At 45.7% G+C, this 22,770-nt stretch overlaps 1 protein-coding gene across 1 annotated transcript in view; it reads right to left on the minus strand.

The window, feature by feature from the left end:
* The window catches only part of LOC147977841 (uncharacterized), an 88,197-nt gene that overhangs the window by 40,513 nt on the left and 24,914 nt on the right, over positions 1-22,770 (minus strand). Inside the window, exon 3 of the mRNA XM_087545984.1 lies at positions 12,250-12,336. Coding sequence (XP_087402110.1) covers positions 12,250-12,336 — 87 coding nt within the window. The remainder of the gene's footprint in view (positions 1-12,249; positions 12,337-22,770) is intronic.

Here is a 22,770-nt window from a genome sequence, read left to right on the forward strand (position 1 = left end):
ACACCTGACCACGATGACCATACGGACAACATACACGCGAAGTTGCATGAGTTCGGCGACCCTCACTCACGCGGCGGCTAGCTAGCATGCACACACACAACGAACATGACGGCCACAGGCTAGCTAGCAGTGTGTTTTGATTTTCGGCCACAAAAGGTGTATTTCGGCCGAATTTCGGCCATCTCGGCCTGAGACGAAAAGTATATTTAGGCCGAAATTGCTCAAATTTGGCAAATTTTGATCAAATTCAAGTCAAATTGCAGTCAAAATTTGGTCAAATTTCAGTCAAAATTTTTGAAAATGGCCGAAATTCGGCCATCTTGGCCTAGGGCGAAAAAAAGCTCAAACCGAAAATCAAAACACAGGCACGCATGTTCCAGGTAGCCAGCACGCTGGGTGAGCGATCCGATGGCTCAATGGCCTGTGGTGACGGGCCGGCCGATGGAGCGTTGGGCAAGGTGGCAGCGGTGTACTTCGAGGCGGCAACGGCATGAGGTGCTCTCGGTCGGGCCAGAATGAGAGATAGGAGAGAAAGAAAATAAACAAGTGTGGTTGTACGTGGATCCAAGGACGTGTCTGGGAGCGTCTGGTCTATGTGGACCATCGCCCAAGTCACTTAAATCCTACGGCCGATCAGAAGCCGTGATGATGCTATAGAAAGTTAAGGTTTTTTTAGAAAGGGTATTCTTTATTGACTCGTAATGTTGCACTAAGTGAACAGAAAAACAAAGAGTATATACCATAACTAGTATGCACATGGCCAACAAGAAAAATAACAAAACAAAAGACCCATAGGGGTCAAGGAGAGGCGAGTGCCCACCGTAACAAGGCATCAACTACTATCCTTGTCACTGACAACACCTAGACAATGAGAAGGTTCCCCAATAGTGACGCCTTCACCAAGGAAATGGTGCATGAATGTGTCATCGCTGGATCTCATCATATAGGTTAGGTCATTGGTTTTCACCGAGAAGAGAAGCACCAAATAACCTTCTGAAAGTGCCTTCAGCAAAGAAGTGTTAACCGCCACTGCCAAGTACAACCAGTGAAAGACAAACCTAGGGATCTCACCCTGAACTCGAGTCCTGGTACTTGAAGAGCACCGCCATCGATGAAATCCCCTGTGTTGCCACAACCACCTTATCAGAGTAGAAGTCTTGTTGAAATGTCTTGATCGGCACCCTAAACACGGATCGTAGTGAACTCCACACATTGGGCATTTGAAGGGACACTTGATCTGCCAACGCAGACAATACCAATTCTGCTAACACATGCGCTCACGTGATGCACACCTCAACCATCACAGGAACACGAGGATATCCAATGGAGACGATCCATCCTATTGGCGGTACACATGGGCTGGGGTTGCCTGGCACGAGAACACTGATGACCAAGTCAAGCGCACCACCACTGATACACCACCGTCGGCTCCATCGGATAACCCACCACATGTACCCACGACGATGGATAACCTACCGTCGGTGGTCGATGCACAAAGCCAAACAGGCCAATAAAACCACGCACTCATGTTCACACATGCTGAGGACCAAGTCGGACACTACAGGGGAGCTGTAAAACTGAGGATCAAGTGAGCCGAGATCCGTGTAACCAACACCCGAATGAGACATGGTGGTAGTCATTGACCAAATGCCTACCAAAACTTCCTTGCATCCCAAAGGCCGCCAGCCACATGAGTGCTGCAATGAAGCATCAGTCATAGCATCGATTGCCTCTAGAGCACCGCCATCAAGCGCCAACTCATGCCAAATCCATATGAACAAGGTCACATCGAGCACTCCTCCTGCACATCGGATCTTGACAAACGCCCTTAGGAGTCACATTACTCGATTTGTGCAAGGGATGGCATGCTGTTGGGAACCACACGACCAAGAGATTCCAAAGGGAGTGAAACCTCCCGCATAAGCAACCCTGCTGAGACGGTCAACAACTGGAGTCAAAGCATAACCGCCTGTGCATGTGCAATCTAGATCACTGCACCGCCCCTCAGACCAATATAAGATCATGGGAAGGAAGAACAATTCATCTATTGCTGATGAAGAAGCCCCCACTAGATGTTGCAAGAGAGCCAACAAGTGTGCCCCTCCGGTGTTGTCAACCAAATAGGCTTTGCCTGACAGCATCCTCTGGCGGCGGCCATTGCTACAAGGAAAGCGAGTTCGAAAGGGAATGAGGTGGCTATGCGGTCTCTACCCATATCGCCCATATAAACGATTCAGGGGCTGTTCACCACCATGTAATGGGCACATATGTCATGGCGCCTTGCGGTGAATGTTCGATATGCAATCCAGCTCACAGCTCCTGGGGATATTCCTCGTTTAACTGTCACATGTCTCATTGTGTCTGGTCACTTGGGGATAAGAGATTTTTGGAGCATGTGACATCAAACCAATATGGTGATGCTCATTTATGCTTGTCTTGGTCATTTGATACAATAAAGCATCATGAACTTGTAATGAACTTGTTACCTCCGGGCACCCTTTGTCAACAATGGGATTCATAAATAAATATTTTGGTGACCTTGAGGTCATTAGAAAGGATCACAGATCAGTTCATAACCATCACTCCATCATCGACCTCCAAAGAGTTCCTCGATGGATTCCTCCCAAGTCTAACGTGGTGAAACTCAATGTTGATGGAGGCCTATCTCCTAATGGCGACAAAGCGGCTCCACCAATAGTCTGCAAGGACAGTGGGACACTCTTCTTAGGCGCTTCATCTATCATTTTTCCAGCTAGTTGAAGCTCAAGCTAAGAACAATGGACACCTGATGTAGATCTTCATCTATCAATGTTGGTCATTGCTTTAGATCTCCTTGAGGTCATTAAAAATATCAAAAGTGGTGCAGCCAGTGTGTACACACCGACTCTTGGGGAAATTCAGCGTCGAAGGTTTGTTTGAAGGACTCATCTTTCGTTTCAACAATGATGAGAAAATTCTGAAGCTCATTTTGTGGCCAAGTCTTCATCCAGTCTTTATGTTGGATGCCCTATATGGCTTGGTACTACTCCTACGTTTTAAGAGCATCTCCAGCCATTGCCACTCCCAAGAACATCACCGAACCAAAAAAGTTGGTGTCTTGGGGGTCATCCGGCGAAATCCGGCGAAATAAAGAGGGCATCTTCCCAGTCATATCCCACCCCAAGCAAAAGTTTGTGAGGAGAATGATTAAGTGGGCCAAGAAAAAGGACATGTGGTGAGACACGATTCGCTGAAACTTCCGCCGGCGCCCCCAAGAGACCCCCAACGCGCCTGGTTTCACCTGGGTTTGCTGACAATATTTTGACCTCCTGGGGGCGTTGGGGGCGTGGCTGGGCCGTTTTTTGGCGAAAAGTGCTGTCCGAGCCTAAAACCGAGCCTGAAAAGGCGTCCTGGGGAGCCTCGTGGAGATGCTCCAAGGTATTCCTATCATGTTAAATGATGAATAAAATCCCAGCTAAAAATCCACATCATGTTTAAGTGTGATGAGGCGAGGGGGGAAACACTTTTTTCTGTTTTTGAATGCGTGGATTAGATGTACATGTATTACGCATCACTATATGTGACCGAAATAACAAAAAAAATGAAGAACATAAAAAGCCAAGTTGCCAACAATTGCCTCAACCAGAAAAAAAATATTAGATGGGGGAGGAGCAGAGCAAATCATGGACGTGATCCACTTGATGGAGAGGTGGAATACTCTTATCCCCTTAGGATAGGGCTCCAAGTCGGCATCGTCGCACCACTGGAACTCCACCGCTGGAGAGAGACGACCTTCCCCCCTCGACATGGATCAAAGGGTGTTGACCCGCAAACCGAGAGAGTAAGGGATCCTGAACCTAAGGTGACCCACTAGATTTTGTAACCACCAGGCACAGTCTCCCAGGGACACACTAGAAGATACATTGTCATATCTAGCCAATGCACCTCCTTTCGACTAGCGATGGTATACATCAAGGGTGGGGAAGTAGGCTCTCAACAACACCTAGAGGAAGTGGCTCTCATGAGTGCCACCGTCCGGTCCAGTGCACCGCCATACAAGCTTTCACCCCGGAACAAATTATGTCCACCATGTTGTTGAGTGCCGCATAACTAAAACGATCTATCACAACTAGTGAGGAGTTTTACCCTTGACAAGACCTTCAAGGAGGTTATGATGCCCTAAGGTGTCAGACATCGCTCGCTTGACAACGACATGCAAGGTGTGGATCCAAGGCTCCACGCACCTCAATCTCCCTGTGCACCTTCATATATCCACCAGAAGCCCTTCTTCCACCGCCATGAGGCCCCAACCTATAGTCTGGAAGGCCATGGGCACAATCCTCGCCCCACATAACAAGTTGGCGATCTAATAATCGAACCAAGAGCAAGCATCGCAATCCGGAGCTTCTGGCCAATGACAGAGAAGCTACATGAGGATGAGGGTGCAGAGGGTGACAAGGACATGATGTGGATGTGACATGATGTATATACCAACCCACCCCGATGGAATCGACATTACATCTTCAACAAGTTTTGTCCCCTAGTGAATGAAGTGTTTGCAACCACCATGTATCATGTATGATAGGATATCCTGGCCTAACAAGTTCCGAGTGGTATACTTGTGTAAATTACTATCATAACCTAAACTCAGTAATCCCCTACTTTCCATCCCTAGTCCTATTCTAGTTGAAAGTCGACTAGATAAGTATGTATTGGCAATGAGGTGCCTTCCATATGCCCATCGATATAAAATTCCATGTGTATTATACAAAAGAAATCAAATCTATGGACTTTTTTGGTTGGATAATTACTTGTATAATTAAGCCAGCTAAAGAGCCCAAGCTCCACACACTAATTGTCGCTCATAAACTTGTAATAGTCCATTAGAAAACATTTTACTTCAGGCGTCTGACTGCATTCTCAGCCGGTTGTTTGTAACTTTGCCACACACGCTGTAGGATCCAACTATGCCACACGGCCCATGCGCCGCCCTCCTCCCCTTCATCCTTATTTCCTGCCTCTAGAGACGAAGCACAACCACACCTCTTTCTCTTTCCCCTCACCTCGTCTCTTCTCCTTCCCCGGTGCTCTAGCCATCACAACCCCTTCTATCGCTGACAGCATGCCACTGTGCTGCCCACAAATCTCATCCCACACCCATTGGCATGCAATGTTGGAAAGAGGCAGACTCCCCAGGAGACGCCGCGAGCCTGAGCTAGGGGAAACCGCACAGCGTGGGGTATGCTCGCCGCTTCCTCCTCCTCCCTAGTCGTTGGTATGTGTCATGGAGTTTTAGGCCATCCACGAATATTGTGACTGGCACACATTGTTGATGGGACATGTATGGTTGTGTGCTACATTCTGTGGCAATGGCTTGCGGGCTCTCAGGCAGTGGGCAGAGGCCATGGGCTACGACTTGCAACCGCTATGGCCACATGTTGCGACTGGCGAGGGTGTCCGCTGGAACCAGTGAGACAGAAATCCTGGAACACAAGGTTGATGGAAGGGGTCAGCGATGTTGTTTGCTACAATGGGCGACACAATTTTTAGAAATCGGTGGCTATCACTACTACGACTGGCGGCAGCCATGGTGATGATAAGGTGCTGCAGCCGGCATCCCAAAGGATGGATCCAGCAATGTCATTTGATGGAACCGCCGAGGTCAATTGCTACAACCAGCGACGTAAAATGTTGCGACATGCACAACTAGCTACAACCGGCGACGATGATTTTTGTTGCAACCATCGTTGGTATTTGCTACGACCAGCAACAAAAATTGTTGGGACGACGGCAGCAATGTCTTTTTGCGACCAACGAGGTGCCTTCCTCAGTGACGACGGAGGATGGCGAGCACGAGCAGCCGAGGGAGAGTGTGGGTTGGCGTGGGGGTGGCCGCAAGTGCATGTGGCCGAGGATGAGCATAGGGGTGGCGGGCGAGCGAGAGATCCTTCGTTGTGCGCGTGTACGGGATGGAGGATGGGAGCGACGACGAAGTCTAATGAATGCTGGACGTTTGTTTGCATTTAATCTAATGACTAGAAGTGGACCGGACAAAAGTTGGCACGGTTGTCCCTAGTTCACTTGGATGTTGGGTCTTTAACATGATGAACTGAATCGGGCGGGCCTATATCACGCCTTCAGCGAGTCTCGCTTTGAACTCACTGAAGGGATGAGCAAGTTTGGCTGCCCACGAGCACGGGAGGCCACAACATCTTTTTTCTGTTATTTTGTTTATGTTTTATTTTTTTATTTTATTTTTTAAAACTTTAAAATATTCTGAATATATATATGTATTGCAAAAAAACACTCTTAAAAACGTTTGAAAAAGGTTGAACAAGCCTCGGGCAGCGCGGGAGACGGAGGCGACGTCTCATTACTCGCCCCCACTCTCCTGTCACCGCCCAGGCGCACTGTTCCCACCGCTCCCTCTCTCTCCCTCACCGCCCCTCCCTCTCCTCTCCTCTGCTCCGATGGCTCTGCCACGCCCACCGCCGCACCGCCCTCTAACCCTGGTCGACCAGCGCATCTCCAGCATCCAGGAGCGCTGGCTGGCCGGGCTCCAGAACTTAGGCCGTGAGCTGGCCTCGGCGCTGCGGGAGCCATCCCCCATCAGCTGCCGGCCTCCACGAGCGCCGGCGCCGGTCAATACGGTGCTGGGCGCTCCTGCTCCGCCGCTGATTCCGGACCTCGTGGTCCTGGGCTCGGCGCCGGCGCCATCGACGGACCTACCCCTTGTTGGGACACTATTGGTCTCGGGGGTTTTCTTGACAGGGCCGATGCCGCAGGCCGTCGCCGAGGCCGGCTCGTCCTTTGCTCCGCCACCTCTATCGTTCCCGCCGGGGTTTTCACCCCGGCCTCAGTTCGCTGCATCTGCGCGTGCTCCGGTGAGTCAAATCCCCAACAAACTTGCTCCTAGATGTAAATTAGCGGTTAATTTCTTAGGCATGTGCTAGGATTGATAGGAATCTAGCAGATCCGATTGGAGGCGATCCCAATCGAATCCAATCGGACTGATCTAATCTTGTTTTGTACAGTGCGTGTGCTATTGCTTGTGTTCATGCTAGAATGCTAGTAGCTGTGTTACATGCTAGATTCATGTTCATACTAGGGCGAGTGCTACTACATGCTAGATTTGTGCTACATTCTAGTAGCTGTGTTCATGCTAGAATCATGTTGACTGATAGCATGCTCATGTTAGGATCATGTCCTTGTTTCATGTTGCATGTTGAAGCTAGGGTTTGTGCCATGAGTGGATGTTATACGTGCATGTAGTAGGATGGTCCCAAATCTGGATGGCTGCACATGGGTTCTATTGGCACTTTCTATTGCTATTTTTAGATGTTTCCTTGTTTAGGATTGTGCAGTTATCAGTACCAGTTGCAGCAAAGAGGATGCCACTGATCAGTGACTTGCCCAACAGCAAGGGTCATTGATAAGTGGCATTTGCCCCTATCAATGGCACTTATCAATGGCGCTTGCTATTGGGCAAGTCACTGATCAGTGTCATTGATCAGTGCCATTTGCACTACAACAAGTAGATTAGTGCTCTTGCCCAACACCAAGTGCCACTGATCAGTGCCATTTGGCCATGAGCACATGCCACTGATCAGTGGACTTGCTGTTGGGCAAGTCCACTGATCAGTGGCACTTGCTGTTGGGCATGTCGACTGATCAGTGGCATTTGCTTGCTTGCTTGCTTGCTTTGTTTGATACTAATACTTGTCATGTTGCCTGACAACATACTGAAGACTGACTGGGATGTGGCGGGTGGAGGAGCTCAGGTCGTGGCCGGAGCTGAGCGCGCCGAGGATTTCATCCCCACGAACAGGTGGCTCGGGACGCTGGACCTGCCTGGCAGGATCGCCTTCATGAGCGTGCCTCGTTCAAGGGGACGATCTCCGAGGCAGGGCCATGAGGAGGGGGCCAGGGAGCCAATGAGATTCTACACACAGATCAAGGACAACGAGGACCTAGCCATGCTTGTCGTCCCTCCTAAGTTCATGGAGGTGATGAACACCTGGTTGGTTATCAAGCGATTCCCGCGCGTGGTCAGGCTCTCAGCCAACAAGAGGTGCGTGTTCTGGGTGCAGGTCCAGAACTTCGAGGGCCAGATGGTGCTTGGCCGGGGGTGGAACTACTTCTGCCGCCGCCACAAGATCGTCCCCGGCGACCTTGTCGTTGTGCGCATCTCTGGACTGGGACTTAAGGTTCAGATCTACAACCATGACTCATTGGTGATGTGCAGGTACCGTTGCAGCAGGCACAACTGCCTTGGTGGCATCTAGCAAGCTATGTAGTTAAGTTAAGTCAGGTGTTAGTGGAGAACTTTTAGGGTGTGTGGCGAGACTTGTGCTGGGAACATGTTCATATTTTGGCCAGGTGCAGCACCCTGGCACAGCAGGGAAGGAGGATGCCCCTGCTCTTAATCTAGACTATGCTATCTAGTTAAGTAGTTTGCTGTCATTACATTGCTTGCTTTGTTTGATCTTGCTGTTGTGATGTTGTTGTGCTGATCATGTGTGGTGGTAAGGCCATCACATTTGAATGGGGTGAGCAGAACACAAACGTTGTTTGCAACCAAACAACTGAAGTTTGCATCTGCTCACACCCTAAGCACAAATGCGGGCAACCAAACAGCAGGGGCTAAGTCCCTCTCGATGCGATGCAGGCAACCAAACAGGTTGTATCTGCTGCATATGAGGCTGTATTTCAGCTACCAGGCTGGATTGAGATGGACATGCAATGCAGGTACTGTTCCAAACTGCAACCAAACATGCCCATATAGGATCCACCGTCACACAGGGGGTCTGAATCGGGTAATATCCAATTTGAGGCAATTGGCGAGCGGTGACCCGGACCAGCCCTTTAACGTGTTGCAGGGTTTTCGGTTTTGGGAACCTTCTAGAGTTTACAAGATAGATTCAAAAAAAACCTAGATTTTCCAAGATGCTTTTTTCTAGATTTAGGAACCTTGTAGAAGGTTCCCCGAATCGGTTTCCAAGTTTCATTTTCATTTTCATAGTTTTTAGTATCTTTTTTTCCTTTTTTGTACATTTTTCTTCTTTATTTTTCTTTTTGACTTATTCTTTTATATTTATTATTTCAAGTTTATTTTCCTTTTTTAAGTTTATATTTCGAAAATTGTTCAGAAACTTAAAAAAGTAGTCATGCCTTTATAAAACATTCAATAGTTTTAAAAATGATCATGTTTTCAAAAATTATTTATAAAATATTTTTTTTTGCATTTTTTCAAAAAAATTTAATGAATTTCAAAGAATGTTCTCATTTTTGTAAAATTGTTCAGAATGCTTTTGTTCAGAATTTTCAGAACATTTTAAGGAATGACAAGGATTTCAACAATTGTTCCTGATTTCAAAAAATGTTCAAAAAGTACAAAAAAATATTCCATATTTCAGAAAGGTTCAAAAATTACAAAAATTCACGTATTCAAAAATTGTTCGCGCTTCAATTTCCTTTGGGATTTTCAAAATTGTTCTCCATTTCGAAATTTGTTCTAAAAATTTAAAATATGTGCATGATTATAAAAATTGTTCATGTTCTGAAAGTTTGTTCACAGATTTGATGATTTTTTTCCTGTTTACGAAAAAAGTTAGGCAACTTGAAAGTGTGTTCGCCATTTTCGAAAATTGTCGGGGTTGTCAATTTTTTTCATAAGTTCAGAAAATTACTTCAATTTTGGAATATTGTTCGGTATTATGTAAAGTAGTGTTAAGTTTGCTACTGCTATTAGTTTTTAACCATTGCTATGTATATCTGTCACAAGTTGTCTTCGGACGTAGTGGCTAGCAGTGAGCGTGCGTGAGTGGCAGGCGCGGGTCCGAATCCCAGCTACCACGAACAACCTTTTTACAACTTTTCACCATCGCATACGCGGCGCACCACAATGGGCTAGCCCAGTTGGGCGCACCCCCTACGATGGGGCATGTACTTGCCGCAGAATGCATGAGAGAACTATTTCTCGCCTTAAGCGAGCTGAAACTCGTTGAAGGCTCAACACTAATGGGGCCGGCCAGACCCAGCTATCACGAACAACCTTTTTACTACTTTTAACCATCACATACGCGGTGCGCCACAATCGGCCGGCCCAGTCGGGCGCACCCTGTGCGATGGGGCATGTATTTGCTGCAGAATGCGCGCGGGATCTATTTCTCGCCTTAAGCGAGCTGAAAGAGGATAACTCGCTGAAGGCTCGACACTAATTGGTCCGACTGTTCACGCACATGTACAGTAAAAGAAAAAGTGCAAAGAGAAAATAGAGCGCATCAGGAAATCGAACCCTGGCTTTGGAGCAATGGCGTTTGACGCCTAGACCATCCTTTGGTTCATTACATTGTAGTAGGATGAGGCAACTTAAGTCCAAATGAGTCGTGGTTTTCACTGTTTGTTCTCTATTTTTTGCTGGTTTTTTTCTTCTTCTCCATTTTTGTTTTTTCTTATGTTTGTTTTTGTTTTCACTCTACATTTTCATATACGTCAAAAAATAATAATAAGTGATCAACATTTTTTGCATACATGCTCAACATTTTCCGAACGCTTATTCAACATTTGAAAAATACTTGTTCAACATTTTAATACTTATTCAACATTTTTCAAATACCCGTTCAATATTTTTAATACTTAATTTAACATTTTCTAATACTTGTTCAACATTTTTAATACTTATTCAATATTTTAAAATAGTTGTTCAACATTTTTTAAATACTCGTACAATAATTTTTAATACTTATTCGACATTTGTCATATATTTATTCAACATTTTTAATACTTGTTCAACATTTTCAAATACTTTTTCAACATTTTGTCAATTCTTTTTCAATATTTTTTAATACTTATTCAACATTTTTCAAATACTCGTTCACATGTTTCGAATGTGTTTTTGAAGAGTGTTATATATAAATGAAGGCAAAAATACTAACTGAACTGGAAATGGTTTGTGTTTCAAAGTTTAGTTCCATGGCATTTATTTGCATGGCTTAAAGTAAGAAGTCAGGTCATCTCAAATGTGTCTTGCACTTGCATATTGTTTGGAAGACTACGGCTGTAAGAAGCAAGCTAATGCCGATCATGGTGCAGGTTCGTAAACCACAACTGGTAGGGCTCCTTTGATTTGAAGAAATTCTATAAAAAAGATGGAGGATTAAAATTCTTATGAATATTTTCTACAATTGACCCCTTAACCTATAGGATTGGATTCCATATAAATCTTTCCGATGAAATCTTTTGTACTACATTTCAAAGAAAATCTAACATCCGCTCCAACTTCTTTTTACAATATCTTTCTTTTTTCTGTGGCATCAAACACTATTGGATTTAAGTGGATGTGCCACTTCAATCATATACTTTTTCCATTGCTGTATTTTCAGAATCCTGCAAATCAAAGAGGCGGCCCGTTAGCGGATTCTCATTGGAATGCATCAGCCTTATGTAGAGGGCAAATAGAAGAAAAAAAATAATACTTTATGCAATAGCAGCGCAGAACATGAGATTGGAAAATAGCTCATGAGAAACACAAATAGAGATTACATGGTACGTTATGCAGCAGACAAACACAAATAGCTCATGAGAATATACTGCCTTGGCAAACTTGAACCTTAGCAAACCATTCGAAAGAATCATCTCCAATCACCACAATGGCATTCAAATGCGACTCGCAGAAACTCATCACACCTATTTCCCATTACACAAGCTCCAGTAATAATTGGCATCAACACACGAACTGAAACACCGAGGAAATGTACAGTTTCTTCTACTATGGACTACAAATGTACATGAGTAACAGGACTGCAAGCTAGTTTTGACAGTAACACCGGGTGGACCCAACCTTCTGTTCTTTTGTACGCCATTCTGTTGTACGTCCTTCATGAAACAAATGGAAGTAACTACTAATGGCTATAAAATTCATATGTAGTAATCAAACTTTGAGGCCTATGTAGCGCAAGAACGGTGTGGTGGTCGGCCTGGCTTACCTCGGAGCAGCCAGACGTCTTCTGCAGATCCACGAACAATCAGATGAACTATCTAATCAAGATTAAAAGAACACCAGTGCCTCCTCCAGAAACTGAGAGCTACAGCTAACTAGGATTTCCAGAAGTAGTCATTTGCCAAACACAATCATACACAGGCGCACCATCAAATGCACAAGGGGCCTATTGTGGTCTCACGGTCACCCCCACCATGGCTGTGGACTGTGGTGCTAGCACCGGTATCCCGAAGCAACATCTTCGGCACAAGGAACGGGAAGCAATCGACTGTAGACAGTGGGAAGGGAGCAGAAGTGGCACACTTCTCTGGGAGCTTGTCATGGCAAGACGAACATATGGTATGCCCCACAGTGCACTAAGGAGGAGAAACAACAAATCAGTACATATGCTAATGATTTAGCTAAACTACAACCATAATAATGAACAACACAGGACTTACTTTTTTTCTTCGAGAGTACGCCTAGGCGTACCATAGATTTATAGAAGGCAGGCTTTCAGTTACAAGAAACTACACTCGCTGCGAACAATGAGAGTAGCGCAAACACCACACGAAAGACAAACAACACCGCAAAGCAAACTACAACGCAGAAGAGCCTATCCAATCTGGAACACAACACCGTGTCTCGACCAACGCCGAACACCTCCGAAGACCACCAACTTCCGCAGAACTTCACTTGTCGACGCACCATCCACTCTTATCGCCTAAGAGGAATTGGCAAGTGGGTGGCAGGACTCGATCTGCTCCGAGAAAGACGCCATCTTGGACACACCGGTGATGGGCGTACTGTAACGCCCCGAGACTGTTGCGCCAGGTGTCTTCCAGTTATTCGCTGTTGTTGCCTTGTCATTTGTTTACGTGTCATGCATTTCATATCATGTCATCATGTACATCGCATTTGCATACATGTTTGTCTCATGCATCCGAGCATTTTCCCCATTGTCCGTTTTGCAATCCGGCGCTCCTATGTCACCCGGTGTCCCCTTTTGCCTCTTTGCGTGTGCGGGTGTTAAACGTTCTCGGATTGGACCGAGACTTGCCAAGTGGCCTTGGTTTAATACCCGTAGACCGCATGTCATGTTTCGTGCCATTCGGACTTCGTTTGATACTCCAATGATTAACCGAGGAACCGAGAAGGCCTCGTGTGTGCAGCCCAACACCTCTCCAAAGTGGCCCAAAACCCACCTAAACCCCCTCCATCTTCTAGGCCGTACGATCACGATCGCGTGGCCGCAAACCGTGCTCAATTTGGAGCCTCCTAGCTCCCTCTACCTATATATATATATATATATATATATATATATATATATATATATATATATATATATGGCTCTCCCCGAAAATTTGCGCAGTCTAACCCTAGTCCTCTTCCACCTCGCGCCCGGACAAATTTCCCTGCCGCCGGCCCGCGCGGCCCGGATCGGGCCCACGGGGCCCATCTCGTCGGGCCGCCCCTTCCTGCTCGATCCCGAGCCGGGTCAGGCGAGCACCTCGCCGCCCCATGCCTCGCGCGGCCATTCGCCGGCGCGCTTCGTCGTCACCGCGCCGGTAGCCTCCCGCCGCCGCCCGTGGACACGCTCGCCGCGCCGCCCCGCGCTCTTCTCCGGCCGCCGCATCCGCCGCCTCGCTGACGCCTCTACTTCCGTGCCCTGCCGCCTCCTACCTCGCCGGTGGCCCCCCGCCGGAGGTCGCTCCGCCGCCGTCCATCCTCACGCCGGCGAGCCACCCTTCATCGGAATCCGCGCCGGCCAGATCCGATCCGGGGAGTGGGATGAGATCCACCACTCCCCCGAACCAAACACCCTCGTCCCCGTTCCGTACCGCGCCGTCCCGGGTTGACTTTTCGCGAGGGTATATTTCTCTCACTACTAGGAAAAGGCCTACTAATGACGCACCGGTTTTGCCTACTAATGGCGCATCACCGGTGCGCCATTAGTAGCACGCCACTAATAATTTTTACTAATGGCGCACCACTAGTGCGCCATTAGTATCTGGTATACTAATGGCGCACCATCCAGTAAACAGGCAGTGCGCCATTAGTTTTGCTCACGGTGCGCCACTAGTGTCTGCTATACTAATGGCGCACCACATGGTAGTGCGCCATTAGTAACAATTTTTTTATTTTTTTTCTTAATCTCAGGTCACTATTTCACCTATGAGATATCCAACACATATATATACAACAAGCATCCATATAACAACCATAGCCAACACACAATTTCCATCATATATACATACATAGCCAACACATAGTTCCATCGTTACATATTACAAAAGTTTCACATTGTTCATCCAACACCGTTATCCATCAATTCACAAAAGTTTCACATCAAAATAAAAACACAAATGGAAAAGAAGCACTCCATCCATGGAAGCTTCCATGAATTAAATCAAATCTGCAAAATGATAAACAAGAAGTTAGAAGAAGAAAAAGAAGAAGACTAGAAGAATACTAGAAGAAGAAGAACACTAGAAGAAGAATAAGAAGAATTTTGGAAAAGAAGAAGAATAAGAAGAAGACTATAAGATTATTATGTAAACTTGATCATTTTGTGCTAACATAAGTTATTTTGGAGCTAACCTATAGGAAACTAAGCATATAAGCTCTAAGTTAGTATATTAGAGCCAACTTAGGTAAAATGAAGCTAACCTATGTCATTTTGGAAAAGAAGAAGAATAAGAAAAAGACTATAAGCTTATTATGTAAACTTGATCATTTTGTGCTAACATAAGTTATTTTGGAGCTAACCTATAGGAAACTAAGCATATAAGCTCTAAGTTAGCATATTAGAGCCAACTTAGGTAAAATGAAGCTAACGTATAGGAAACTAAGCATATTAGAGATAACATAGGTAACTAAGTATATATATATATATATATATATATATCATTTTGGAGATCTAACATACCTGACAAAGTTCAGTTCTCATGCATTGTTCTTCTCCTTCTCCTTCCTCAGCCTGATGCGCCAAGAGCGGCGAGGCGGTGGAGGCAGTGGGATGTAGTCTTCTACATCAATTGGCGTGGCCATGTCTGTTGGAAATATGCCCTAGAGGCAATAATAAAAGCATTATTATTATATTTCCTTATTCATGATAATTGTCTTTATTCATGCTATAATTGTGTTATCTGGAAATCGTAATACATGTGTGAATAACAGACACCAACATGTCCCTAGTAAGCCTCTAGTTGACTAGCTCGTTGATCAACAGATAGTCATGGTTTCCTGACTATGGACATTGGATGTCATTGATAACGAGATCACATCATTAGGAGAATGATGTGATGGACAAGACCCAATCCTAAACATAGCACAAGATCGTATAGTTCGTTTGCTAGAGTTTTCCAATGTCAAGTATCTTTTCCTTAGACCATGAGATCGTGTAACTCCCGGATACCGTAGGAGTGCTTTGGGTATACCAAACGTCACAACGTAACTGGGTGACTATAAAGGTAGACTACGGGTATCTCCGAAAGTGTCTGTTGGGTTGACATGGATCAAGACTGGGATTTGTCACTCCGTATGACGGAGAGGTATCACTGGGCCCACTCGGTAATGCATCATCATAATGAGCTCAAAGTGACCAAGTGTCTAGTCACGGGATCATGCATTACGGTATGAGTAAATTGACTTGCCGGTAACGAGATTGAACGAGGTATTGGGATACCGACGATCGAATCTCGGGCAAGTAACATATCGATTGACAAAGGGAATTGCATACGGGGTTGATTGAATCCTCGACATCGTGGTTCATCCGATGAGATCATCGTGGAGCATGTGGGAGCCAACATGGGTATCCAGATCCCGCTGTTGGTTATTAACCGGAGAGTCGTCTCGGTCATGTCTGCTTGTCTCCTGAACCCGTAGGGTCTACACACTTAAGGTTCAGTGACGCTAGGGTTGTGAAGATATGTATATGCAGTAACCCGAATGTTGTTCGGAGTCCCGGATGAGATCCCGGACGTCACGAGGAGTTCCGGAATGGTCCGGAGGTAAATAATTATATATAGGAAGTGCTGTTTCGGCCATCGGGACAAGTTTCGGGGTCACCGGTATTGTACCGGGACCACCGGAAGGGTCCCGGGGGTCCACTGGGTGGGGCCACCTATCCCGGGGGGCCCCATGGGCTGAAGTGGGAGGGAAACCAGCCCAAAGTGGGCTGGGGCACCACTCCCCTAGGGCCCATGCGGCTAGGGTTGATGGGAAACCCTAAAGGGGGCGCCCCCTTGCTTGGGGGGCAAGCCCCCCACCCTTGGCCGCCGCCCCCCCTAGGAGATTCCATCTCCTAGGGCCGCCGCCCCCCCTAGCACCCCTATATATAGTGGGGGAGATGAGGGACTTCATACACCAGCCCCTGGCTCCTCCCTCTCTCCCCGTTACGTCTCTCTCTCATAGTATAGGCGAAGCCCTGCTACTGTGACGCCCTGCATCCACCACCACGCCGTCGTGCTGCTGGATCTTCATCAACCTCTCCTTCCCCCTTGCTGGATCAAGAAGGAGGAGACGTCTCCCGTCCCGTACGTGTGTTGAACGCGGAGGTGCCGTCCGTTCGGCGCTTGGTCATCGGTGATTTGGATCACGTCGTGTTCGACTACATCATCACCGTTCTTTGAACGCTTCCGCACGCGATCTACAAAGGTATGTAGATGCATCCGATGACTCGTTGCTAGATGAACTCCTAGATGGATCTTGGTGAAACGAGTAGGAAAATTTTTGTTTTCTGCAACGTTCCCCAACAGTGGCATCATGAGCTAGGTCTATGCGTAGTTCTTCTTGCGCGAGTAGAACACAATTTGTTGTGGGCGTAGATTTGTCAACTTTCTTGCCGCTACTAGTCTTTTCTTGCTTCAGCGGCATTGTGGGATGAAGCGGCCTGGACCAACCTTACACGTACGCTTACGTGAGACCGGTTCCACCGACTAACATGCACTAGTTGCATAAGGTGGCTGGCGGGTGTCTGTCTCTCCCACTTTAGTTGGAGCGGATTCGATGAACAGGGTCCTTATGAAGGGTAAATAGAAGTTGACAAATCACGTTGTGGCTTTAACGTAGGTAAGAAGTCGTTCTTGCTAGAACCCTAAATTCAGCCACGTAAAACTTGCAACATCAATTAGAGGACGTCTAACTTGTTTTTTGCAGCAAGTGGTTTGTGATATGATATGGCCAAAGTTGTGATGAATGATGAATGATCTATATGTGATGTATGAGATGTTCATGCTATTGTAATAGAAATCACGACTTGCATGTCGATGAGTATGACAACCGGCAGGAGCCATAGGAGTTGTCTTTATTCTTTTATATGACCTACGTGTCATTGAGAAATGCCATGTAAATTACTTTACTTTATTGCTAAACGCGTTAGCCATAGTAGTAGAAGTAATAGTTGGCGAGCAACTTCATGGAGACACGATGATGGAGATCATGATGATGGAGATCATGGTGTCAAGCCAGTGACAAGATGATCATGGAGCCCCAAGATGGAGATCAAAGGAGCTATGTGATATTGGCCATATCATGTCACGTTTATTATTTGATTGCATGTGATGTGTTATCATGTTTTGCATCTTGTTTACTTAGAACGACGGTAGTAAATAAGATGATCCCTCATAATAATTTCAAGAAGTGTTCCCCCTAACTGTGCACCGTTGCGACAGTTCGCTGTTTCAAAACACCACGTGATGATCGGGTGTTTTATTCAGACGTTCACATACAACGGGTGTAAGACAGATTTACACATGCAAACACTTAGGTTGACTTGACGAGCCTAGCATGTACAGACATGGCCTCGGAACACGGAAGACCGAAAGGTCGAGCATGAGTCGTATAGAAGATACGATCAACATGAAGATGTTCACCGATGTTGACTAGTCCATCTCACGTGATGATCGGACACGGCCTAGTTAACTCAGATCATGTAATACTTAGATGACTAGAGGGATGTCTAATCTAAGTGGGAGTTCATTAATAATTTGATTAGATGAACTTAATTATCATGAACTTAGTCTAAAATATTTTACAATATGTCTTGTAGATCAAATGGCCCACGTAGTCCTCAACTTCAACGCGTTCCTAGAGAAAACCAAGCTGAAAGACGATGGCAGCAACTATACGGACTGGGTCCGGAACCTGAGGATCATCCTCATAGCTGCCAAGAAAGATTATGTCCTACAAGCACCGCTAGGTGAAGCTCCCGTCCCACAGAACCAAGACGTTATGAACGCTTGGTAGACACGTGTTGACGACTACTCCCTCGTTCAGTGCGGCATGCTTTACAGCTTAGAGCCGGGGCTCCAAAAGCGTTTTGAGAGACATGGAGCATATGAGATGTTCGAAGAGCTGAAAATGGTTTTTCAAGATCATGCCCGGATCGAGAGATATGAAGTCTTCGATAAGTTCTTCAGCTGTAAGATGGAGGAAAATAGTTCTGTCAGTGAGCACATACTCTCTATGTCTGGGTTACATAACCGCTTGTCTCAGCTGGGAGTTAATCTCCCGGATGATGCGGTCATTGACAGAATCCTCCAGTCGCTTCCACCAAGCTACAAGAGCTTTGTGATGAACTTCAACATGCAGGGGATGCAAAAGACCATTCCCGAGTTGTTCTCAATGCTGAAATCAGCGGAGGTAGAAGTCAAGAAGGAACATCAAGTGTTGATGGTCAATAAAACCACTAAGTTCAAGAAAGGCAAGGGTAAAAAGAACTTCAAGAAGGACGGCAAGGAGGTTGCCGCACCCGGCAAGCAAGCTGCCGGGAAGAAGCCAAAGAATGGACCCAAGCCCGAGACTGAGTACTTTTATTGCAAGGGAAGCGGTCACTGGAAGCGGAACTGCCCTAAATACTTAGCAGACAAGAAGGCCGGCAAAACAAAAGGTATATGTGATATACATGTAATTGATGTGTACCTTGCTAGTGTCCGTAGTAGCTCCTGGGTATTTGATACCGGTGTAGTTGCTCACATTTGTAACTCAAAGCAGGGGCTGCGGAATAAGCGGAAACTGGCAAAGGACGAGGTGACGATGCGCATCGGGAATGGTTCCAAGGTCAATGTGATCGCCGTCGGCACGCTACCTCTATATCTACCTTCGGGATTAGTTTTAAACCTTAATAATTGTTATTTAGTGCCAGCTTTGAGCCTGAACATTGTATCGGGATCTCGTTTAATTCGAGATGGCTACTCATTTAAATCCGAGAATAATGGTTGTTCTATTTATATGAGAGATATGTTTTATGGTCATGCTCCTATGGTGAATGGTTTATTCTTTATGAATCTCGAACGTAATACTACACATGTTCATAATGTGAGTACCAAAAGATGTAAGGTTGATAATGATAGTCCCACATACTTGTGGCACTGCCGCCTTGGTCACATAGGTGTCAAACGCATGAAGAAGCTCCATGCAGATGGACTTTTAGAGTCTCTTGATTATGAATCATTTGACACGTGCGAACCATGCCTCATGGGTAAGATGACCAAGACTCCGTTCTCAGGAACAATGGAGCGAGCAACCAACTTATTGTAAATCATACATACTGATGTGTGCGGTCCAATGAGTGTTGAGGCTCGCGATGGCTATCGTTATGTTCTCACGCTCACTGATGATTTAAGTAGATATGGGTATATCTACTTAATGAAACACAAGTCTGAAACCTTTGAAAAGTTCAAGGAATTTCAGAGTGAGGTTGAAAATCAACCTGACAGGAAAAATCAAGTTTCTACGATATGATCATGGAGAAGAATACTTGAGTCACGAATTTGGCACACACTTAAGAAAATGTGGAATAGTTTCACAACTCACGCCGCCTGGAACACCTCAGCGTAAAGGTGTGTCCGAACGTCGTAATCGCACTCTATTAGATATGGTGCGATCTATGATGTTTCTTACCGATTTACCGCTATCTTTTTGGGGCTATGCTTTAGAGACTGCCGCAGTCACTTTAAATAGGGCTACGTCGAAATCCGTTGAGACGACACCGTATGAATTATGGTTTGGGAAGAAACCTAAGCTGTCGTTTCTAAAAGTTTGGGGATGCGATGCTTATGTCAAGAAACTTCAACCTGAAAAGCTCGAACCCAAGTCGGAAAAATGCGTCTTCATAGGATACCCAAAAGAAACTATTGGGTACACCTTCTACCTCAGATCCGAAGGCAAGATCTTTGTTGCCAAGAATGGGTCCTTTCTAGAGAAAGAGTTTCTCTCTAAAGAAGTAAGTGGGAGGAAAGTAGAGCTTGATGAAGTATTACCTCTTGAATCGGAAAATGGCGCAACTCAAGAAAATGTTCCTGAGGTGCCTGCACCGACTAGAGAGGAAGTTAATGATAATGATCAAGATACTTCTGATCAAGCTCCTACTGAAATTCGAAGGTCCACAAGGACACGTTCCGCACCAGAGTGGTACGGCAACCCTGTCTTGGAAATCATGTTGTTAGACAACGGTGAACCTTCGAACTATGAAGAAGCGATGGCGGGCCCGGATTCCGACAAATGGCTAGAAGCCATGAAATCCGAGATAGGATCCATGTATGAAAATGAAGTATGGACTTTGACTGACTTGCCCGTTGAACGGCGAGCCATAGAAAATAAATGGATCTTTAAGAAGATGACAGACGCGGATGGTAATGTGACCATCTATAAAGCTCGACTTGTCGCTAAGGGTTATCGACAAGTTCAAGGGGTTGACTACGATGAGACTTTCTCACCGGTAGCGAAGCTAAAGTCCGTCCGAATCATGTTAGCAATTGCCGCATTCTACGATTATGAGATATGGCAAATGGACGTCAAAACGGCATTCCTTAATGGTTTCCTAAAGGAAGAATTGTATATGATGCAGCCGGAAGGTTTTGTCGATCCTAAGAATGCTGACAAGGTGTGCAAGCTCCAACGCTCGATTTATGGGCTGGTGCAAGCATCTCGGAGTTGGAACATTCGCTTTGATGAGATGATCAAAGCGTTTGGGTTTATGCAGACTTATGGAGAAGCCTGCGTTTACAAGAAAGTGAGTGGGAGCTCTGTAGCATTTCTCATATTATATGTAGATGACATACTATTGATGGGAAATGATATAGAACTCTTGGACAGCATCAAGGCCTACTTGAATAAGAGTTTTTCAATGAAGGACCTTGGAGAAGCTGCTTATATATTAGGCATCAAAATCTATAGAGATAGATCGAGACGCCTCATAGGTCTTTCACAAAGCACATACCTTGATAAGATATTGAAGAAGTTCAATATGGATCAATCTAAGAAGGGGTTCTTGCCTGTGTTACAAGGTATGAAATTGAGCTCAGCTCAATGTCCGACCACGGCAGAAGATATAGAAGAGATGAGCGTCATCCCCTATGCATCAGCCATAGGTTCTATTATGTATGCCATGCTGTGTACCAGACCTGATGTAAACCTTGCCGTAAGTTTGGTAGGAAGGTACCAAAGTAATCCCGGCAAGGAACACTGGATAGCGGTCAAGAATATCCTGAAGTACCTGAAAAGGACTAAGGAAATGTTTCTCGTTTATGGAGGTGACGAAGAGCTCGTCGTAAAGGGTTACGTCGACGCTAGCTTCGACGCAGATCTGGATGACTCTAAGTCAAAAACCGGATATGTGTATATTTTGAATGGTGGGGCAGTAAGCTGGTGCAGTTGCAAGCAAAGCGTCGCGGCGGGATCTACATGTGAAGCGGAGTACATGGCAGCCTCGGAGGCAGCACATGAAGCAATATGGGTGAAGGAGTTCATCACCGACCTAGGAGTCATACCCAATGCGTCGGGGCCAATCAAACTTTTCTGTGACAACACTGGAGCTATTGCACTTGCCAAGGAGCCCAGGTTTCACAAGAAGACAAGGCACATCAAGCGTCGCTTCAACTCCATTCGTGAAAATGTTCAAGATGGAGACATAGATATTTGTAAAGTACATACGGACCTGAATGTAGCAGATCTGTTGACTAAACCTCTCCCTAGAGCAAAACATGATCAACACCAGAATTCCATGGGTGTTCGATTCGTCACAATGTAACTAGATTATTGACTCTAGTGCAAGTGGGAGACTGTTGGAAATATGCCCTAGAGGCAATAATAAAAGCATTATTATTATATTTCCTTATTCATGACAATTGTCTTTATTCATGCTATAATTGTGTTATCCGGAAATCGTAATACATGTGTGAATAATAGACACCAACATGTCCCTAGTAAGCCTCTAGTTGACTAGCTCGTTGATCAACAGATAGTCATGGTTTCCTGACTATGGACATTGGATGTCATTGATAACGAGATCACATCATTAGGAGAATGATGTGATGGACAAGACCCAATCCTAAACATAGCACAAGATCGTATAGTTCGTTTGCTAGAGTTTTTCCAATGTCAAGTATCTTTTCCTTAGACCATGAGATCGTGTAACTCCCGGATACCGTAGGAGTGCTTTGGGTATACCAAACGTCACAACGTAACTGGGTGACTATAAAGGTAGACTACGGGTATCTCCGAAAGTGTCTGTTGGGTTGACATGGATCAAGACTGGGATTTGTCACTCCGTATGACAGAGAGGTATCACTGGGCCCACTCGGTAATGCATCATCATAATGAGCTCAAAGTGACCAAGTGTCTGGTCACGGGATCATGCATTACGGTAGTGCGCCATTAGTAACAATTTTTTTAATTTTTTTTCTTAATCTCAGGTCACTATTTCACCTATGAGATATCCAACACATATATATACAACAAGCATCCATATAACAACCATAGCCAACACACAAGTTCCATCATATATACATACATAGCCAACACATAGT

This window comes from Triticum urartu, chromosome 3A (assembly GCF_056163025.1).
Source record: "Triticum urartu cultivar PI428250 chromosome 3A, HENAU_Tu73, whole genome shotgun sequence".
Classification (NCBI taxonomy): domain Eukaryota; kingdom Viridiplantae; phylum Streptophyta; class Magnoliopsida; order Poales; family Poaceae; genus Triticum; species Triticum urartu.